Source organism: Coregonus clupeaformis, chromosome 11, assembly GCF_020615455.1.
Source record: "Coregonus clupeaformis isolate EN_2021a chromosome 11, ASM2061545v1, whole genome shotgun sequence".
Lineage (NCBI taxonomy): Eukaryota > Metazoa > Chordata > Actinopteri > Salmoniformes > Salmonidae > Coregonus > Coregonus clupeaformis.
In genome coordinates this window covers 30694620-30715371 of record NC_059202.1, presented here as the reverse complement: position 1 = coordinate 30715371, position 20752 = coordinate 30694620, and the positions used below count along the sequence as shown (strand labels likewise).

General features: G+C 45.4%; 1 protein-coding gene across 1 annotated transcript in view; it reads right to left on the bottom strand.

Annotated features, from left to right (window-relative positions):
* Window positions 1-20537, bottom strand: part of LOC121576759 (serine/threonine-protein kinase STK11) — a 50044-nt gene extending 29507 nt beyond the window's left edge. The window contains exons 1-8 of the mRNA XM_041890190.2: window positions 20200-20537; window positions 18256-19145; window positions 17772-17855; window positions 15626-15715; window positions 15389-15521; window positions 15080-15216; window positions 14866-14993; window positions 14309-14366 (exon numbers count right to left, since the gene is read on the bottom strand). Of these exons, the coding sequence (XP_041746124.1) occupies window positions 14309-14366; window positions 14866-14993; window positions 15080-15216; window positions 15389-15521; window positions 15626-15715; window positions 17772-17855; window positions 18256-18542 (917 nt within the window). The 5' untranslated portion in view covers window positions 18543-19145; window positions 20200-20537. The remainder of the gene's footprint in view (window positions 1-14308; window positions 14367-14865; window positions 14994-15079; window positions 15217-15388; window positions 15522-15625; window positions 15716-17771; window positions 17856-18255; window positions 19146-20199) is intronic.
* Window positions 20538-20752: the final 215 nt, after the last annotated feature.

Here is a 20752-nt window from a genome sequence, read left to right as displayed (position 1 = left end):
TTTGAGCTTGCAACCGTTTAACTTTTCTGTTGTCCACAGGGCTGGCAAGCACCACGGCAATGCGGACGCCCTCTCCCGGCGTGATGCCTTCTTCGCTGCCTTTACCCCGACGAGGACGTCGGTCCCGAGGAGGGGGATGTGTGATGTCACGAGAGGCTGTGTCCTGGAGGGACGTTACATCCCCCTGAGATGGCTGCAAACCCAGACAGCTATGGCTCCATCTGCTGGTATGGTCGGGAACTCCAACCCTCTATGGCCAATCTTCCCACGCAGCTGAAACCAATCAGGAGCTGATGAGCTGAAGGTTTGTTGAAGGGAAGAGACACGGTCTCAAGCTGAGCTCTCGGGAGGACAAGAGTGCTGCACGTCCACTTCCATGAGGAATATAAGGATTTGGAGATACTTACCTTTGGGAAATACTCACCTTTGGATATATGCACCTGTGGAAATACGTGTGGGACATTTGGAAGGACGTTTTGCTGGGTTGGCCACTAGCTGCAACGTGGAATACAGTAAGACTGGGGAAAAGTTATTTGAGCGAGGGAGAGTTATGATTTTGGATGTGGAAGAGACATCCCTGAACTGTTAACCCTTAAAGAGCCACCAGAGAACAGAATTGTGTTATACTTTCGTTAGTTTCCCAAGACCTTTAATAAAATCCTTGTTTTGGTTGAACCTGGTCTCCTTGCACTACTTGAGCAATCCCGCTGAAAGCTGTGTAGCCTCTCGTGACATCACAATATATATATATATATATATATATATATATATATATATATAGTGCCTTGCAAAAGTATTCATCCCCCTTGGCATTTTTCCTATTTTGTTGCATTACAACCTGTAATTTAAATGGATTTTTATTTGGATTTCATGTAATGGACATTCACCAAATAGTCCAAATTGGTGAAGTGAAATGAAGAAAATTACTTGTTTCAAAAAAATAAAAAATAAAAATAACGGAAAAGTGGTGTGTGCATATGTATTCACCCCCTTTGCTATGAAGCCCCTAAATAAGATCTGTCCATAGGACCACTTTAAGCCGTACACTCCACAAAGCTGGGCTTTACGAAGAGTGGCCAGAAAAAAGCCATTGCTTAAAGAAAAAAATACATGTTTGGTGTTCGCCAAAAGGCATGTGGGAGACTCCCCAAACATATGGAAGAAGGTACTCTGGTCAGATGAGACTAAAATTGAGCTTTTTGGCCATCAAGGAAAACGCTATGTCTGGCGCAACCCCAACACCTCATCACCCCGAGAACATCATCCCCACAGTGAGGCATGGTGGTGGCAGCATCATGCTGTGGGGATGTTTTTAAAATCGGCAGGGACTAGGAAACTGGTCAGAATTGAAGCAATGATGGATGGCGCTAAATATAGGGTAAAGGAAAACCTGTTTCAGTCTTCCAGAGATTTGAGACTGGGACGGAGGTTCACCTTCCAGCAGGACAATGACCCTAAGCATACTGCTAAAGCAACACTCGAGTGGTTTAAGGGGAAACATTTAAATGTCTTGGAATGGCCTAGTCAAAGCCCAGACCTCAATCTAATTGAGAATCTGTGGTATGACTTAAAGATTGCTGTACACCAGCGGAACCCATCCAACTTGAAGGAGCTGGAGCAGTTTTGCCTCAGTAGTTATCCATTTTAATTCCAGGTTGTAAGGCAACAAAATAGGAAAAATGCCAAGGGGTGTGAATACTCCCGAGTGGCGCAGCGGTCTAAGGCACTGCATCTCAGTGCTTGAGGCGTGCGTCACTACAGACCCCCTGGTTCGATTCCAGGCTGTATCACAACCGGCCGTGATTGGGAGTCCCATAGGGCGGCGCACAATTGGCCCAGTGTCGTCCGGGTTTGGCCGGTGTAGGCCATCATTGTAAATAAGAATTTGTTCTTAACTGACTTGCCTAGTTAAATAAAGGTAAAATAAAAATGTAGTTCTTGTCATTGGGGTTTTTGAACCCACTGCCCACAAGTCGTCGTGACATCGTCAAGTTCGCCACCCCGTCCGTTGGTTGCACCTGTTTGTCTGCCCTGTACGGAGATTGCGGACGCCGGGTATCTAAACATGCATGGCTTGAGATGCAGTCACCGGTCGAGTGTGTGTAGCTAGCTACCTAGTTTAAATATCAACCGTACTGCCAAAACGACCCTCCGACCAAACTCCATCCCTTCTTCAGTCGGGAATTGCACGTGTCAGGGCAGCAGCAATACAGGTAGTCTAGACCTTAGCTAACCACCATAGACTAAAATATCCACACAAGCCAGCTATATATCATGAGTTAGAAGATTATTAATATTATGAAGTTATTATGTAAGAATTTTAAGAGCATTGAAGATAAATCACAATCCGAAAAACCCGATGTCAGTCATGTCTTTAGGAGGCAATGTAACTAGCTTGTTTACAATTTGTGATGTGTGTTGTTGCAGAAATAAATATGCCTATGCGGCAGTTGGTAAGTAATGATTTTAGACATACAGTATGAATGACAGTCATATTTGTTTCAAGCGCTGGGTGTGGACTGTTTTCGTTTTGAGCACCTGACCCTGGTCTGTGCACAGCCCTGTGTATGTGTGTGTGTAGGATAATAAGTGATCAAGCCTCCATAATGCAGCCTAGTGAAGCTGCTACACCTTAAGAATAAAGTGCACCTCAGGAGTCAGGTCATTAAAGTTACACTGACTCAGCATGGCTTCTCTATCCATTGTAATTCCCCTTATTGTTAATATTTGCACAGAGCTGGGTAATTAATTTTAAAGACCCATCTGCCCTTTTGCCTGGTTAAATATTTATACAGTCGTTTTTCCCCAGCTTCTATTTACTCCTCCTTATCCTTCCTTTCGGCTTTTGGCATGGCCACACATGGAAGGATCACATATGAAGGAGAGATTAGATTCTCCTGATTAATTAATTGTTATTAACTTTGGTATTAACATGCACTAAGGTAGGTTAGGTTAGGTGACACAGGACACACCACATTCTATCATGGTGTCTAATTTATACCTGGAAGTGAAATAAAGTTGTTAAAATTAAACTCATTACATTTACATTTTAGAAATTTAGCAGACGCTCTTATCCAGAGCGACTTACAGTTAGTGCATTCATCTTAAGATCGCTAGGTGGGACAATCACATATCACAGGCATAGTAAGTACACTTTGAAGTGAGGAGGGGGGACTATTTAAGATACTCTTTGAAAAGGTAGGGTTTTCAGGTGCTTTTGGAAGATGGGCAGGGACTGCTTTCCTAGCTTCAAGGGGAAGCTGGTTTCACCATTTGGGTGCCAGGACAGAGAAGAGCTTGGACTGGGCTGAGCAGGAGCTACCCTCCTGTAGGGGTGAGAGGGCCAAGAGACCAAAAGTGTGCTCGGGTTGGGGTGTTGGGTTTGTGCATAGCCTGAAGGGAGGGAGGGGCTGCAGGGTTCTGGATAAGTTGTAGTGGTTTGATGGCACAAGCGTTGTAGAGCATGAACCTGCAAGAGCGAGTCACTGTTTGCAGAGAACGACAGGGTGTTGTCCAAGGTCACGCCAAGGTTCTTTGCACTCTGGGAGAGCGACACTGTGGAGTTGTCAACCGTGATGGAGAGGTCTTTGAGCGGGCAGGCCTTCCCCAGGAGAAAGAGCAGCTCTGTCTTGTCGAGGTTGAACTTGAGGTGGTGGGCCAACATCCAAGCGGAGATATCTGCCAGGCATGCAGAGATGCGTGTCGCCACCTGGGTGTCAGAATGGGGGAAGGAGAAAAGTAGTTGAATGTCATCCGCATAGCAATGATAGGAGAGACCATGTGAGGATATGACGGAGCCATGTGACTTGGTGTATAGAGCGAAGAGGAGAGGGCCTAGAACTGAGCCGTGGGGGACACCAGTAGTGAGAGTACGTGGTTCAGACACAGATCCTCTCCATGTCACCTGGTAGGAGCGGCCTGCCAGGTAAGATGCAATCCAAGAGCGTGCAGAGCCTGAGACGACCAGCCCTGAGAGGGTGGAGAGGAGGATCTGATGGTTCACGGTGTCGAAGGCAGCGGATAGGTCAAGGAGGATGAGAACAGAGGAGCAAGAGTCAGCTTTGGCAGTGCGGAGAGCCTCCGTGACACAGAGAAGAGCAGTCTCGGTTGAGTGACCCGTCTTGAAGCCTGACTGGTTAGGGTCAAGAAGATTGTTCTGAGAGAGATAACAAGAGAGTTGATCAGAGACAGCACGCTCAAGTGTTTTGGAAATAAAAGAAAGAAGGCATACAGGTCTATAGTTTTTGACGTCAGATGAGTCATATTTGCTATCATGTTAATAAATCATGAATAAGCTATTTTAATAAACAGAATATTCAAAAAGCGTATATTACACATATCTTAACCATGACAAACTTCTAATGTAAAAGTAACTACAAATGTGTCTATTACTAGGCTATAACTCTCCAACATAGTTCATTACAAGTGTGTGTGTGTATGTGTACTTGTCTACACTCTACAAGAATCTGCCTGTTTTCCTCATTTTTCTCTCATTCTATTTAGCACCAAATACAGTGAGCCAAAATGAAATATGATTTTAAAGCCGTTTCGAGACGCCCACAGCCCCTTCCTCTCTCTCTCTCTCTCTCTGAGTGGTCTAACATCACACCAGCATACAGATATGCTTCAGCCAATTGTTGCCATAGTAACTGCAGCCGACATTCGCCAGAGCATCAGCTCTTGTGAAGTAAAGAGTCTTTAAGGGCTGTAAAAAAAGACTGGAAAGTTAGGAGAGCGAGGCAGCGATGACTGATGCCTTTTTAAAAGGTTCAATGCAGCTGTTTTTATCTCATTTCTGGGTAACAATCAAAATCTCCAAGATGGCGTAGCAGTGCGGTCGTGTTTTCTGTAGTGTCCTCATGTAAATAGCCAGTTTTTTTGTCTTTTTCATATATATTTCTCAATCTCACTTTCCATCCTTTAACTAAATATACTTTCCTGCAACCCGCCTCACCCAATGTGGAAGGATTCTATTATTTCTTTATACCTTCTTATCTAGAACATCTGGCTGAAACTAGTCAGCTAGCCAGCTAACTAGCTACTTGCTATTAGCCACCGTTAGCGGTCTTCACCATTGTCCTTGGCCTGCACTACCTACCAGCCAGTAATCGAACCCACAATTGCTGATGCTCCAGATACTCAACAAGTCTCAAGAAGGCCAGTTTTATTGCTTCTTTAATCAGCACAACAGTTTTCAGCTGTGCTAAAATAATTGCAAAAGGATTTTCTAATGATCAATTAGCCTTTTAAAATGATAAACTTGGATTAGCAAAAACAATGTGCCATTGGAACACAGGACTGATGGTTGCTGATAATGGGCCTCTGTACGCCTATGTAGATATTCCATAAAAAAATTAGCAGTTTCCAGCTACAATAGCCATTTACAACATTAACAATGTCTACACTGTATTTCTGATTAATTTGATGTTATTTTAAATGGACAAAAAAATTGCTATTCTTTCAAAAAAAAGGAAAATATTTAAGTGACCCCAAACTTTTGAAAGGTTTGTCCAAACTTTTGACCAGTCAAAAGTTTGGACAAACCTCCTCATTCAAGGGTTTTTCTTTATTTGGAATATTTTCTACGTTGTAGAATAATAGTGAAGACATCAAAACTATGAAATAACACATATGGTATCATGTAGTAACCAAAAAAGTATATATATATTTTATATTTGAGATTCTTCAAATAGCCACCCTTTGCCTTGATGACAGCTTTGCACACTCTTGGCATTCTCTCAACCAGCTTCACCTGGAATGCTTTTCCAACAGTCTTGACGGAGTTTCCACATATGCTGAGCACTTGTTGGCTGCTTTTCCTTCACTCTGCGGTCCAACTCATCCCAAACCATCTCAATTGGGTTGAGGTCGGATGATTGTGAAGGCCAGGTCATCTGATGCAGCACTCCATCACTCTCCTTCTTGGTAAAATAGCCCTTACACAGCCTGGAGGTGTGTTGGGTCATTGCCCTGTTGAACAAATTATAGTCCTACTACGCGCAAACCACATGGGATGGCGTATCGCTGCAGAATCCTGTGGTAGCCATGCTGGTTAAGTGTGCCTTGAATTCTAAATAAATCACTGACAGTGTCACCAGAAAAGCACCATCACACCTCCTCCTCCATGCTTCACGGTGGGAACTACACATGCAGAGATCATCCATTCACCTACTCTGCGTCTCTCAAAGACACAGCAGTTGGAACCGGAAATCTCACATTTGGACTCATCAGACCAAAGGACAGATTTCCACTGGTCTAATGTCCATTGCTCGTGTTTCTTGGCCCAAGCAAGTCTCTTCTTATTATTGGTGTCCTTTAGTAGTGTTTTTCTGCAGCAATTCAAGTGGCGCAGCGGTCTAAGGCACTGCATCTCAGTGCTTGAGGCGTCACTACAGACCCCCTGGTTCGATTCCAGGCTGTATCACAATGGAATGAGAGGGCCCTGATCGACCATTATCGTAGAGCTTAAGGGAGGACGTCCGTTGGGAGCTGGCCTGCAGGGACACCGATCTCAACCTGGACCAACTGGTGGACATGTCCATCAGGTTGGATAACCTGTTGGCAGCCCGCGGACGTTCTGATCAGGGGCTATCCATTCCATCCCCCAGCACCTCCGAGCCTACCCCCATGGAGCTCGGAGGTGCTGCGGTTAGAGGGACGGGGAGAGGGACCGTCCCCTGCACCAACTGTGGCCGCAGAGGACACACTGCTGGTCGGTGCTGGGGAGGGTCCTCAGCAGGTCGAGGCAGCAGGCAGGGCACTGGTCGACCGTCTCAGGTGAGTAGGCACCCGACTCACCCAGAGCCTCCTGTTGCTAATCTGTGTATTGATATTGTTTTTCCAGAATTTTCCCCCCATTCCCAGCATAAGGCGCTAGTAGATTCAGGCGCGGCTGGGAATGTTATTGATCGGCAGTATGCTCGTAGTTTAGGGATCCCTACTGTGTCTGTTGATAAACCTTTCCCTGTGCATGCATTAGATAGTCGCCCGTTAGGGTCAGGCATAATCAGGGAGGTCACCACTCCACTTCTGATGAGGACGCAGGGGGGTCATGAGGAGAGGATTAGCCTCTATCTGAATGACTCTCCTGCGTATCCTGTGGTGTTGGAACTTCCCTGGTTAACCTCTCATGACCCCACGATTTCATGGCAACAGAGGGCTCTCAAGGGATGGTCACGTCAGTGTTCAGGGAGGTGTGTAGAAGTTTCCTTGGGGGCAACTAAGTCCAAACCAGGTTTCCACTATGCACATTCCTGCCGAGTATGCAGATTTGGCTATCGCCTTCAGTAAAAAGAGGGCGACTAAATTACCACCCCTTCGTCCGGGGGATTGTGCGATAAATCTCCAGGTAGGAGCTGCACTTCCCCGGAGTCACGTGTTTCCTTTGTCTCAGGAGGAGAGGGCGGCTATGGAGACATATGTCACCGAATCTCTGAGACAGGGATACATTCGGCCATCCACTTCACCGGTCTCCTCAAGTTTCTTTTTTGTGAAGAAGAAGGATGGTGGTTTACGCCCGTGCATTGATTACCGTGGCTTAAATCAGATTACCATCAAGTACAGCTATCCATTACCCCTGATAGCTAGTATGACGGAATCATTGCACGGGGCACGCTTCTTCACAAAATTGGATCTCAGGAGCGCGTATCCGGGAGGGAGATGAGTGGAAGACGGCATTTAGTACCACCTCTGGACATTATGAGTATCTTGTCATGCCATACGGGTTAATGAATGCTCCATCAGTCTTCCAATCATTTGTGGATGAGATTTTCAGGGACCTGCACGGACAAGGGGTAGTGGTGTATATTGATGACATCCTTATATACTCCACTACAAGTGCCGAGCATGTGTCCCTGGTGCGTAAAGTGCTTTGAAGACTGTTGGAGCATGACCTGTATGCTAAGGCAGAGAAATGCCTGTTCTTTCAGGAGTCCATCTCCTTCCTAGGGTACCACATGTCCGCGTCTGGGGTGAGGATGGAGAGTGACCGCATTTCGGCCGTGCGTAATTGGTCGACTCCAACCACGGTGAAGGAGGTGCAGTGATTCTTGGGGTTTGCCAACTACTACCGGAGGTTTATCCGGTGCTTTGGTCAGGCTCCCATTACCTCGTTGCTGAAGGGTTGACCGGTACGTCTGCGGTGGTCAGCTGAGGCGGACAGGGCTTTTAGTTGCCTGAAGGACCTGTTTACCTCGGCTCCAGTGCTGGCTCATCCGGATCCCTCCTTGGCCTTCACGGTTGAGGTGGACGCATCCGAGGCTGGGATAGGCGCTGTACTTTCTCAGCGCTCGGGCACGCCACACAAGCTCCGCCCCTGTGTTTTCTTTTCGAAGAATCTCAGCCTGGCGGAGCGCAACTATGATGTGGGGGACCGGGAGCTGTTGGCTGTGGTCAAAGCCCTGAAAGCGTGGAGACATTGGCTTGAGGGGGCTAAACACTCTTTTCTCATTTTGACTGACCACTGCAATCTGGAGTACATCCGAGCGGCGAAGAGGTTAAACCCTCACCAGGCAAGGTGGTCTATGTTTCTAACCCGTTTTGTTTTCACCCTTTCTTACAGGCCAGGCTCCCAGAATGCTAAGGCAGATGCTCTGTCCCGACTGTATGACACAGAGGAGAGTTCCATGGAGCCCACTCCCATACTTCCGGCGTCGTGTTTGGTGGCACCGGTGGCATGGGAGGTTGACGCGGACATTGAGCGGGCGTTACATAACGACCCCACTCCTCCCCAGTGTCCAGAGGGTCGTATGTACGTACCGCTGGAGGTCCGCAATCGTTCGATCTATTGGGCTCACACGTCACCCTCCTCTGGTCATCCTGGAATTGGTCGGACAGTGAACTGTCTTAGTGGGAAGTACTGGTGGCCCACCTTAGCTAAGGACGTGAGGGTTTATGTTTCCTCCTGCTCGGTGTGCGCCCAGTGTAAGGCTCCTAGACACCTGCCCAGAGGGAAATTACAACCCCTACCCATTCCACAACGACCGTGGTCCCACCTATCGGTGGATTTTATGACTGATCTTCCTCCCGAGGGAACACAACCATCCTGGTCGTTGTGGATCGGTTTTCTAAGTCCTGTCGCCTCCTTCCTCTGCCCGGACTCCCTACGGCCCTACAAACTGCCAAGGCCCTATTTACACATGTCTTCCGGCACTACGGGGTGCCTGAGGATATAGTGTCTGATCGGGGTCCCCAATTCACCTCAAGGGTTTGGAGGGCGTTCATGGAATGGTTGGGGATCTCGGTTAGCCTTACCTCAGGTTTTCACCCCAAGAGTAACGGGCAGGTGGAGAGAATCAACCAGGAGGTGGGTAGGTTTCTGAGGTCGTATTGCCAGGACCGGCGAGGGGAGTGGTCGGTTTTCCTACCCTGGGCAGAGATGGCAATAAACTCCAACCGCCACTCCTCAACTGACTTCACTCCTTTCCAGTGTGTGTTAGGTTATCAGCCGGCCCTGGCACCGTGGCATCAGAGCCAGATCGAGGTACCTGCGGTGGATGAGTGGGTTCGGCACTCGCAGGAGACCTGGGACGCTGCCCATGAACGCCTGCAGCGGGCCATCAGGCGGCAGAAGGCGAGCACCGACCGCTACCGCAGTGAAGCCCCGGTGTATGCGCCGGGGGACCGAGTCTGGCTCTCGACCCGAAACCTGCCCCTTCGCCTGCCCTGCCGGAAGTTGGGTAGGCGGTTTGTGGGCCCATTTAAAGTCCTGAGGAGATTGAACGAGGTATGTTATAGGTTACATGTTCCATGTGTCTTTCCTCAGGCCGGTGGTAGCTGGCCCACTCCAGGAATCTGAGATACGGGAGGTTAATCCACCCCCACTAGACATCGAAGGGGCACCGGCATACTCGGTCCGTTCCATCCTGGATTTGAGGCGTCGGAAGGGGGGCCTGCAGTATCTCGTGGAGTGGGAGGGGTACGGTCCGGAGGAGCGATGCTGTGTTCCTAGGAGGGATATCCTCGATCGCTCCTTGTTGAGAGAGTTTCATCGAAATCATCCGACTTGCCCTGCGCCGCGTCCTCCTGGCCGTCCCCGAGGCCGGTGTCGACGCACGGCTTGAGCCTGCGGTACTGTCACGGATTCTGACGAGACTGCCCTTCCTTCTGGTTCGGGCAGGCTACGGCGTTCGTCCTCACCGGAATTCTAGCTGCTGCTGATCTATGTTTTATGTTTCCATGTTCACCTGATTGTTGTCTAGTGTTGCGCACCTGTTTCCCATTATAGTATTATGTCATTCCCTATTTAACCTGTTCGCCCCCACTGTGTGTTGTGCGTGTTTGTTACAAGTGTCGTTTGTGAGCGGGTTTGCTCCTCCCTGTGTTTGGAGGTTTTGCTTGTTTCTTTACTATTCAGTAAAGTAGATTTTCATTTCATTCTGTGTCCTGCGCTTGACTGTGGCCTACCGCATTCCACAGACATTCATGACACACAACCGGCCGTGAATGGGAGTCCTATAGGGCGGCGCACAATTGGCCCAGCGTCGTTCGGGTTTGGCCGGTGTAGGACGTCATTGTAAATAAGAATGTGTTCTTAACTGACTTGCCTAGTTAAATAAAGGTTAAAAAAATTAATAATAATAATAATAATGAAATGAATCATACAGTTGTTGTTGAGATGTGTCTGTTACTTGAACTCTGTGAAGCATTTATTTGGGCTGCAATCTGAGGCTGGTAACTAATGAACTTATCCTCTGCAGCAGAGGTAACTCTGGGTCTTCCTTTCCTGTGGCGGTCCTCAGTTTCATCATAGCACTTGATGTTTTTTGCGACTGCACTTGAAGAAACTTTCAAAGTTATTGACATTTTCCGGATTGACTGTCCTTCATGTCTTAAAGTAATGATGGACTGTCGTTTCGCTTTGCTTATTTGAGCTGTTCTTGCCATAATATGCACTTGGTCTTTTACCAAATAGGGCTATCTTCTGTATGCCACCCCTACCTTGTCACAACACAACTGATTGGCTCAAACGCATTAAGAAGGAAAGAAATTCCACAAACTAACTTTTAACAAGGCACAACTGTTAATTGAAATGCATTCCAGGTGACTACCTCATGAAGCTGGTTGAGAGAATGCCCCAAGAGTGTGCAAAGCTGTCATCAAGGCAAAGGGTGGCTATTTGAAGAATCTCCAATATAAAATATATTTTGATTTGTTTAACACTCTTTTGGTTACTACATGATTCCATACGTGTTATTTCATAGTTTTGATGTCTTCACTATTATTCTACAATAGTAAAAAATAAAGAAAAACCCTGGAATGAGTAGGTCTCCCCAAACTTTTGACTGGTACTGTACATGTACTGTAGGTAGGGGTAAAGTGACTATGCATAGATAATAAACAGCAAGTAGCAGCAGTGTAAAAAAAATAGCAAATAGTCCGGGTAGACATTTGATTAGCTGTTCAGCAGTCTTATGGCTTGGGGGTAGAAGCTGTTAAGAAGCCTTTGGACATAGACTTGGCGCTCCGGTACTGCTTGCCGTGCTGTAGCAGAGAGAACAGTCTATTATTAGGGTGGCTGGAGTCTTTGACCATTTTTAGGGCCTTCCTCTGACACCGCCTGGTATAGAGGTCCTGGATGGCAGGAAGCTTGGCCCCAGTGATGTACTGGGCCGTACGCACTACCCTCTGTAGTGCCTTGCGGTCGGAGGTCAAGCAGTTGCCATACCAGGCGGTGATGCAACCAGTCAGGATGCTCTTGATGATGGTGCAGCTGTATAACTTTTTGAGGATCTGAGGACCCATGCCAAATCTTTTCAGTCTCCTGAGGGGGCACTATGGTGTTGAACGCTGAGCTCTAGTCAATGAACAGCATTCTCACGTAGGTGTTCCTTTTGTCCACGTGGGAAAGGGCAGTGTTGAGTGCAATAGAGATTGCGTCATCTGTGGATCTGTTGGGGCGGTATGCAAATTGGAGTGTGTCTAGGGTTTCTGGGATGATGGTGTTGATGTGAGCCATGACCAGCCTTTCAAAGCACTTCATGGCTACAGACGTGAGTGCTACGGGTCGGTAGTCATTTAGGTAGGTTACCTTGGTGTTCTTGGGCACAGGGACTATGGTGATCTGCTTGAAACATGTAGGTATTACAGACTTGGCCAGGGACAGGTTGAAAATGTAAGTGAAGACACTTGCCAGTTGGTCAGCGCATGCTCGGAGTACACGTCCTAGTAATCCGTCTGGCCCTGCAGCCTTGTTAATGTTGACCTGTTTAAAGGTCTTACTCACATCGGCTACACCGAGCATGATCACACAGTCGTCCGGAACAGCTGGTGCTCTCATGCATGCTTTAGTGTTGTTTGCCTCGAAGCGCGCATAGAAGTCATTTAGCTCGTCTGGTAAGCTTGTGTCACTGGGCAGCTCGTGGCTGGGCTTCCGTTTGTAGTCCGTAATAGTTTGCAAGCCCTGCCACATCTGACGAGCGTCAGAGCTGGTGTAGTTGGATTCAATCTTAGTCCTGTATTTACGCTTTGCCTGTTTGATGGTTCGTCTGAGAGCATAGCGAGATTTCTTATAAGCGTCAGGGTTAGAGTCCCGCTCCTTGAAAGCAGCAGCTCTACCCTTTAGCTCAGTGTGGATGTTGCCTGTAATCCATGGCTTCTGGTTGGGGTATGTACGTACGGTCACTGTGAGGGCAACGTCATCGATGCACTTATTGATGAAGCCGGTGACTGATGTGGTATACTCCTCAATCCCATCGGCTGAGTCCTGGAACATATTCCAGTCTGTGCTAGCAAAACAGTCCTCTAGCTTAGCATCTGCGTCATTTGACCACTTCCACATTGAGCGAGTCACTGGTACTTCCTGCTTTAGTTTTTGCTTGTAAGCAGGAATCAGGAGGATAGAATTATGGTCAGATTTGCCAAATGGAGGGCGAGGGAGAGCTTTGTACGCGTCTCTGTGTGTGAAGTAAAGGTGGTCTAGAGTTATTTTTTCCCTCTTGTTGCACATGTAACATGCTGGTAGAAATTAGGTAAAACGGATGTAAGTTTCCCTGCATTAAAGTCCCTGGCCACTAGGAGCGACACCTCTGGATGAGCATTTTTTTGTTTGCTTATGGCTTTATACAGCTCGTTGAGTGCGGTCTTAGCGCCAGCATCGATTTGTGGTGGTAAATAGACAGCTACGAAAAATATAGATGAAAACTCTCTTGGTAGAGTGTGGTCTACAGCTTATCATGAGATACTCTACCTCAGGCGAGCAAAACCTTGAGACTTCCTTAATATTTGATTTTGCGCACCAGCTGTTATTGACAAATAGACACAGACCGCCACCCCTTGTCTTACCGGAGGCAGCTGTTCTTAAAGTTTTAAATGTCCCGTTGGTAGGATAGTCTTGAACGGAGCTCATCCAGTTAATTCTCCAATGATTGCACGTTGGCCAATAGGACGCATGGTAGAGATGGTTTACCCACTCGCCGACGAATTCTCACAAGGCACCCGGACCTGCGTCCCCTGTATCGACGTCTTCTCTTCATGTGAATGATGGGGATTTGGGCCTGGTCAGGTATCTGGAGTAAATCCTTTGCGTCTGACTCGTTAAAGAAAAAATCTTTGTCCAGTTTGAGGTGAGTAATCGCTGTTCTGATATCCAGACGCTATTTTCGGTCATAAGAGACAGTGGCAGAAACATTATGTACAAAATAAGTTATAAACATCGCAGAATAACACACAGAAAAGCACAATTGGTTAGGAGCCCGAAAAACAGCAGCCATCTCCTCCAGCGCCATTTTACTTGGTGTTCTAGACTAGAGAGTGCATTCCTTGGGCAAGGCCAAAGAAAAGTAAGGTTAACACCATGAAAAGAGATGAATATGTGAATCTGTAAGCAGCAGCATGTCGTGACTCAGATTCAGAGAGGGGAAGGTTGTTGACCTTCCAGAGCTCCTGTTTACCACTGGACAGGAGTCCGCCTCCACACTGAGCTGAAGGCTTGGTCAAACACACACACACACACACACACACACACACACACAGGCAGATAAAAGAGAGAAAACAAACAGGCGCTAAATGATCATAAAAGCCTGTTCCAAGACAATGGGCCTCACATAAGAGCTCCAAATGATAGAGCGAGGCAGTGTGTTTTATTTTTTCTCCTCCAGTCCCCTGTTCCCCCACCATTATCAAAATGAGACAATTTGGCATTCAGTGGAGCTCAGATGCAAATGACAACAAATCTATCACAGAAGAGATGCATATTACATTCATCATCGTGTGTTGAAAATAAATAGATTGGACATCGCTCATCATCGGACTGCTGTTTTCCCCAATTAATTTCCTGTTCAATTTGTACAAAGAGGGTACGATTACTTACTTGTGTTGTCTAATGTGTTGTATTGAGAACCTCTTCTCAGGGTCATACTCAAGCATTCCTGGAAGAAAAATACAAAATAAATTATTGACAGCTTTGTAACCATTTGATGAGATGCATTTATTCCTTTCATTATTTCTGTGGTGTGTTCAAATCAGGACTACTTGAAAACAATGAACAGACAATTGTGCATAATGACTGTTTCCATAGAGGAAAAAAGGGTGTCCTTTAAACACATCTTTATCTTAGAAATGCATTTTCTATAAACTGCATATTCATGATACATCAAAATGATAATTGTTGTGCTAATGTAAAACCACAGTGCCATCTACAGCTCCTAAAGAAAAACCTCCAAGAATGAATCACCGCTACTTACAGTAAAGTACATCTGAGTGGACAAATTAAGTCCAATAAAGAGGAAAATCTATAATTCTGTGGTCATACCCTTCTTGTAATACTCTTACTACTGCAGCTAATGCTTTCATCTCTAATAAGGCTTAATACCATGAAATAGAATACTGGGAGTGCCAGCAGTAGTGTTAGTCAGTCTAGACTCTTACCTCTCAGCAGGCCAGAGAGCAGAGCGCCACACTCCTCTGGAACACTGTAGTGTCCCTTCCCAATGTTCTCAAACAGCTTATAGATGTTGTCCCCTTCAAAAGGGTACAGGCTGGTCGTTATGTTATATCTGAAAGGAAAAATTCAATACATTCAAAAATCAGGCATGAAATAAATATACCATCTGAAACCATTAATCTGCGAGTGACCACTCACAGTGTGACACCAGCAGACCAGATGTCCACTTTGAACCCCGAGAAGGTGTCCAGGCCATTGGCAATCTCTGGAGGCTGGAAGGCCGGAGAGCCCTGGCTCGTACAACACGTGTCATCCTCCGCAAATGGGTGCAGCGCCTGGGAGGGAGAACACCATGGAGACACACTGACATCATCAGAAGGGCCCAGAGCTTTTCCTGGGCAAGTTTCTTGTTTTGGGGTTTGCAAATGTAGCCCACTGATTTTGAACTAGGCCGAAATTGAAACGCAATAAAGTAGACATCTAAAAACTATTAGAGACTATAATTACCTCTGCTACACCCAGGTCAGAGATTTTTAGTGCACCGTCCGTCGTCAGCAGTAGATTCCCTGGTTTAATATCTTTGTGAACTATTCCCTGGCTGTGCAAATATTCCAAACCATCTAGCAGCTGACAAAAGTACCTGGGGAAAAACAGAAAAATATATTATATTAACTTCGGTGTTTGGTCAGACATCTTTAAGCCACATATCTACAACTATTTAATTGAGATAAAAGATAAACATACCCATGAGCTTGAAAAACTGGAAACCTTTTCTCATCAACACTGTCCAACATCTCCTGCATTCCACATACACAATATTCCATCACCATATACGTAAGCAGAGTCAAGGAAAAGAGACAAGGTGGCAATGGTTTCATACTGGTAACTTAGCAAGGCGTCAAAACAAAAGTGCTATATCTTCATCACCAAAGGATCTGTATTAATTCAACACAAATTACCTTGAATCCTGTCTACATTACTAATCAATATGTGGTTGACTGACATGTCACTAATCCATCAAACTAGCTACACACACAAAATATAGTCGATCCAAGACATGCAATTTGTCCTTGAGAATAAATGTATTTTCCTGAATGGACCAAAGATGACAGACAATAAAAGTGTACAAATGGATTGTGAAATTGAATGTCAAAACAATACTCAATTCTGTAGTCACACTTCTCAGGGTCACTTATAAAAGGCACTTATCTAGCCAGCAGCCCCAGCCAGAGAGGAAGGAGAGTGGGGAGGAGAGAGACGTGAAAGGTGGGGATATTTCCATCCTGTTGGATTGGAGAGGGTTGGTTGGGTAAACAGGCAGGTCTATGACAGTGGGAGTCCATTAGTCACGACTGCGTCAGTGGCCCTTTCTCCCGAGGAGGGGGGGGGGAGCCCAGTCAGCCCACAGTATGAGCTGCACACCCATATTAGAACCCCCATTAACTAACCGCTGGAGGGACTTCACAACACCGGTGAGAAAGGCACAGGAAGGAGCGGGAGAGAGGAAAAGGGAAGGGAAAGGGCGGCTGCCCCCATTGCCGGTTCAATCAGTAACACACATTAGGAGTGAATTGAGTGAATAGATGATGCAGCGGGCTGGGCTGCAGTCAGACGGGGCTGGAAGAGTACTCACCACTGATGGGCCCATCTGACGTAGGAGCTGTGGGCTTTCAGACAGGGGGTGGGCAGAAACAAAAATCATTGCCTCTCAAAAACTATTTTTTTATTGCTATCGGAGGCTGGTGCCCTTGATATTCTGTTTTTAAAGGTAGAATTCTACGTATTCGCACTTCTGGCTCTGTGCAAAAAGATGGGTAGCAAAAACATATGGTTCAATGTTTCCTTTAGAAACTGTGATGTTCAGTTTGCAACTATTCTCAGAGTTGTTTAGAAGCAGAAGCCAGAGCTCTCATGCCCTTAACATCTTCGTGTTCCACACAAATAACTCAGTCACATTTTTCATCACCACTGCTCTTTTACAGCCGCAATGCAAAGTGACCTGTGTGCCACAACTTTCCAACAGAGCAATTCAGACAATCAGGAGAAAGGGAACAGAGGAAGAGCGTGCCACAGATGAAAATAATAGACCCCTACACACTAAAATAAAAACACAGAGCGTTCACAAAGACGTGTTGCTAGTCAAAGCGGAGACATTCTATCAAGTCAATCTAGCTAGTATGACTCAGCAATTAAAAAGACAACCACGTCATAACTTCCTATAATATGTTCTCACCTCAACAATTACCTGTTCTAAAATGTAAATTGGGAAAAAATGTTACCTGACTGACTGGCTGAATCATTAATTGTCTTAAGAGTACTAAATCAATTGGGGAGGCCCTTCTAATGTCAGACACAAAGGGTAATGAGTGTTTTATGTGGTGTAGAGCGGCAGACTTCTAAGGACAAGCCAGAGATTATTAGAGTCAAAGAGTGAGTGTGTTGGGGGGAGGAAGAGAGCAGAAGGTAAAGCCCTCATGAAGTTAGTTAGTCCATCTGATCCTGAGCTTCATGTTGCCGTATTCCCCCAACAGGCCAACAGAGACCCCTTGTGGTCATACCGCTGAATTACAGCAACATGACATTTCCGGTGAAAGTGACTATTGGTGCATTCAAACTCATTTGAAGGACAGCGCATACTTGCCTTTACAGTTGATCTACATAGCTTACTCTACTGTTCCATGGGAAAACAATAATTCCCTAACTGTGAGAAAAGTCGCCCCAAAATAGACTAGCTTATCCCACTATCCACACATTATTATGCTTGGACAAATCTTATGCAGTGCTTACAAAGGCTTCGTTAGTGCGACTCGTACAACTAGTGACACATCTCTATGGTTTAGATAGACTCCTGCTAAAGAATAAAAACATATTCATCATTTTTAAAGGATATATCTTTTGCTTCTCCTCGTTATATAAAACTTCCACCAACTGGATAATATTCTTGTGCCTCAATCTTCGTAGCAGCTGAATCTCTCTGTAAGGAAAATGTTTTTAATGTTTCAATATTTGGCAATGGGAAAACTGAATTAATTGCAATATGGAATAATTATGCAGTTTCATCAGCACTCATAACAACAACAAAAAATACAGAGGGACAAAGTAAATTGAACAACCTCAACGTTGTTTTATCTTCTGGCCTTTCAAAGGCAGGATTTAGTGAGAAAAATAGAATTACTCTTAAAAAGCTCAACTTAATCACACTTCAATCAATAGTGGTTAATATTACGCTCAGTGATTCTTAAAAAGGCACAGTAACGCCTGAGGTACATGCACTGATTAGAAGCACATTCACACACCAAAAAAACACAACTAGTCTATTCTGCATTATCAACACTAAAATTACTGTGAAGACCCATGCAAAGCATCTCACATACTTTTTGACATTTTGCTCCCCGTTGGGGATGCGTCTTAGCTTCTTCTTCTTGAGGATCTTGACGGCCCTCCTACAGAGCGTCTCAGAGTCCAGCATCTCCTTCACCTTCCCATAGGAGCCCTCCCCCAGCAGGTCTCCCATCAGGTACTTCCCAATCAGCTTGGCCCTCTTCCTCCGCGGCTCGTAGATGACTTCTGTGGAGTCGATGCGATGGATGAAGGTGTCCATGCCCATGGTCAGGTGATTCTCCAAGTAGTCCATGTGTTCATGGAAGTCCTCGTCACTCATGGTTGCCCCTTCAGCGATGTGACTGTTTTTTAATACTTATGTACTGTATGTTCCTGGATATCCTGGGTCGGACAATACTCCAATACTGAATACGAATGCAGACTAATGTATTCAAATGTGGGAAGCTGCAACTAAAGAAATGCAACAGAAGGTTCTCCTTAACCTGCTCAGTAGGGTGTCCAGAGAGGTGAGTGTCCAATATTACAGGTCTACAGAGTTTGGCTCTGATAACAAGTTTGGTTAACAATGTTTGGTTCTCTGTCTATGTTCTCAGATGATACAAGCTTATTCCATCCTTCTTAGCCATGTCCCTGTGACACCTGGAAACTGCAGTGCTGTGATGTGTGCTTTGGTTGTTGGTGAATGTCATCATGTTTAGGGCAAACCAAGTCATAACGTTCTGTTTGCATAATTGCTATTATTCAAGTGTAATAATGAATTGTGAATCTGGTGTATGATGATAGATTTTCAATGAAGTCTGTTACAAAGCTTGGATAATCTAATGTTCTACTTCCATCCATGTACCGAAAAAATCCTGTGTACTTGCCAAGACTGCACAACTGGCTGGCCAGATTCAATTAATCGTTGTAGGGATCCTCAGATCTGCAATACAAATGCACAATCACATGCATAAGCATTTTGATTAAATTCACATGAGATTGGACTTTCCATGCATTTCAAAATGGTGTAGTCCATGTATTTGTACACTACCATGTCCATACACACTGCAATACCACCATTGCAATACACACGATGTCCATACACACTGCAATACCACCATTGCAATACACACTACCAATGATTTGGATGTGCTGTCATAACGGTACGCATTTGAATACTAGTTAACTAGCTCCTATCATTACAACAAACGGCAATGCTAAATATTTATATTATAATCACATCCACTCAACAACATAGCATTCCATGAATAACATAATCAGTGCCAGTGAGGTCAGAAAGTGCAAACTAGCGGTCTTTGTCTGTCGTGACTAGCTACAACATAGCCGATTAAACTCAACTCCAGGATTTGAGCGGCGACAATAGTTAGAACTGGAGCTCCCACGTCACATACAATCTAGTTTTTATCCAAAACTATTGATTTCAGCACCCAAAGAATAGCCCGCAATTACATACGACATTGTTCTGTGTAATTTGGGGCTATTCTTTGGGTGCTGAAATCAATAGTTTTGGATAAAACCTTCATTGTATGTGACGTCGGAGCGCCAGCCCGCCCACACTAGTCGCCGCTCAACGCCATCGTAAATCGTTGAGTTTAGTCGGCTAGCTACAACACAAAGCATATTGAAACAGCAAGGCTAGCTAGATATCGTTCATTTTTTAGCTATAAGGAAACACATATAAAGGCACAATAACAATTCTGAGAAGACTCATTGTAGCAGCCGACTCTTGTGCAATAAACATCTCCCCAACAAGCCTGCTTGCCAGCTAGCTATCTTAGCAACTGCAACGTTTCGCAGTCACATCCACAAACCAAGCAATGTTATTAGTATTTAGCTATCTCTTAGTAAGCTACTAGCAAGCTAGCTATGCACGACAAGTTAGCTATTGCTACATTTATTTCCTGTCTTATGTCATTTTGCATTACATTTTCAGGTATGGGGTATATTGGCTGTATGTTGAAAGAGGTCAACTTTACCTTGTATGCTCCTTTACCGGTGTCATCGATTGCCTATGAAGAAGTGCTGGCTGTCAGAAACGCCTCCATCTTGTTTACATTATCCATGCTCCAAACCATAGAAATTCACCATGCGGAAATATATATCAACTGCTAAGAATTGTGGTATAGGAATACATTGTGCGATCCTCCGAGGCGTTAAAAGTATCGATATCAAAGCCATACAATAGGCTGCCTGCTACTAAGGTTGCTTATGGTACAAAAAAAATAAGATTTAAAAACGGGCTTTTTACCAAATGTGTAGTTTCTTGTAGAAAAGGATGGTTTCAGTGCGTTGACCTCAATGCAAACGTCTGTCTATGAGCAAAGGACCATTGAGGGCCATGTGAAATGGGCTCTGTCATGTCACTTATCACAGGTGATTATTGTTTCTGAGGCTGCGTGAATGCATTATTGGATTACGTTAATAATTATAAAAACACATTTAATTCAGCCTTCCCTTATGTGGATGTGATGTCAACACTCACCAGTTGATGGCAGCACTTGTAGATTATATTTTTCTGGACCAAATGCA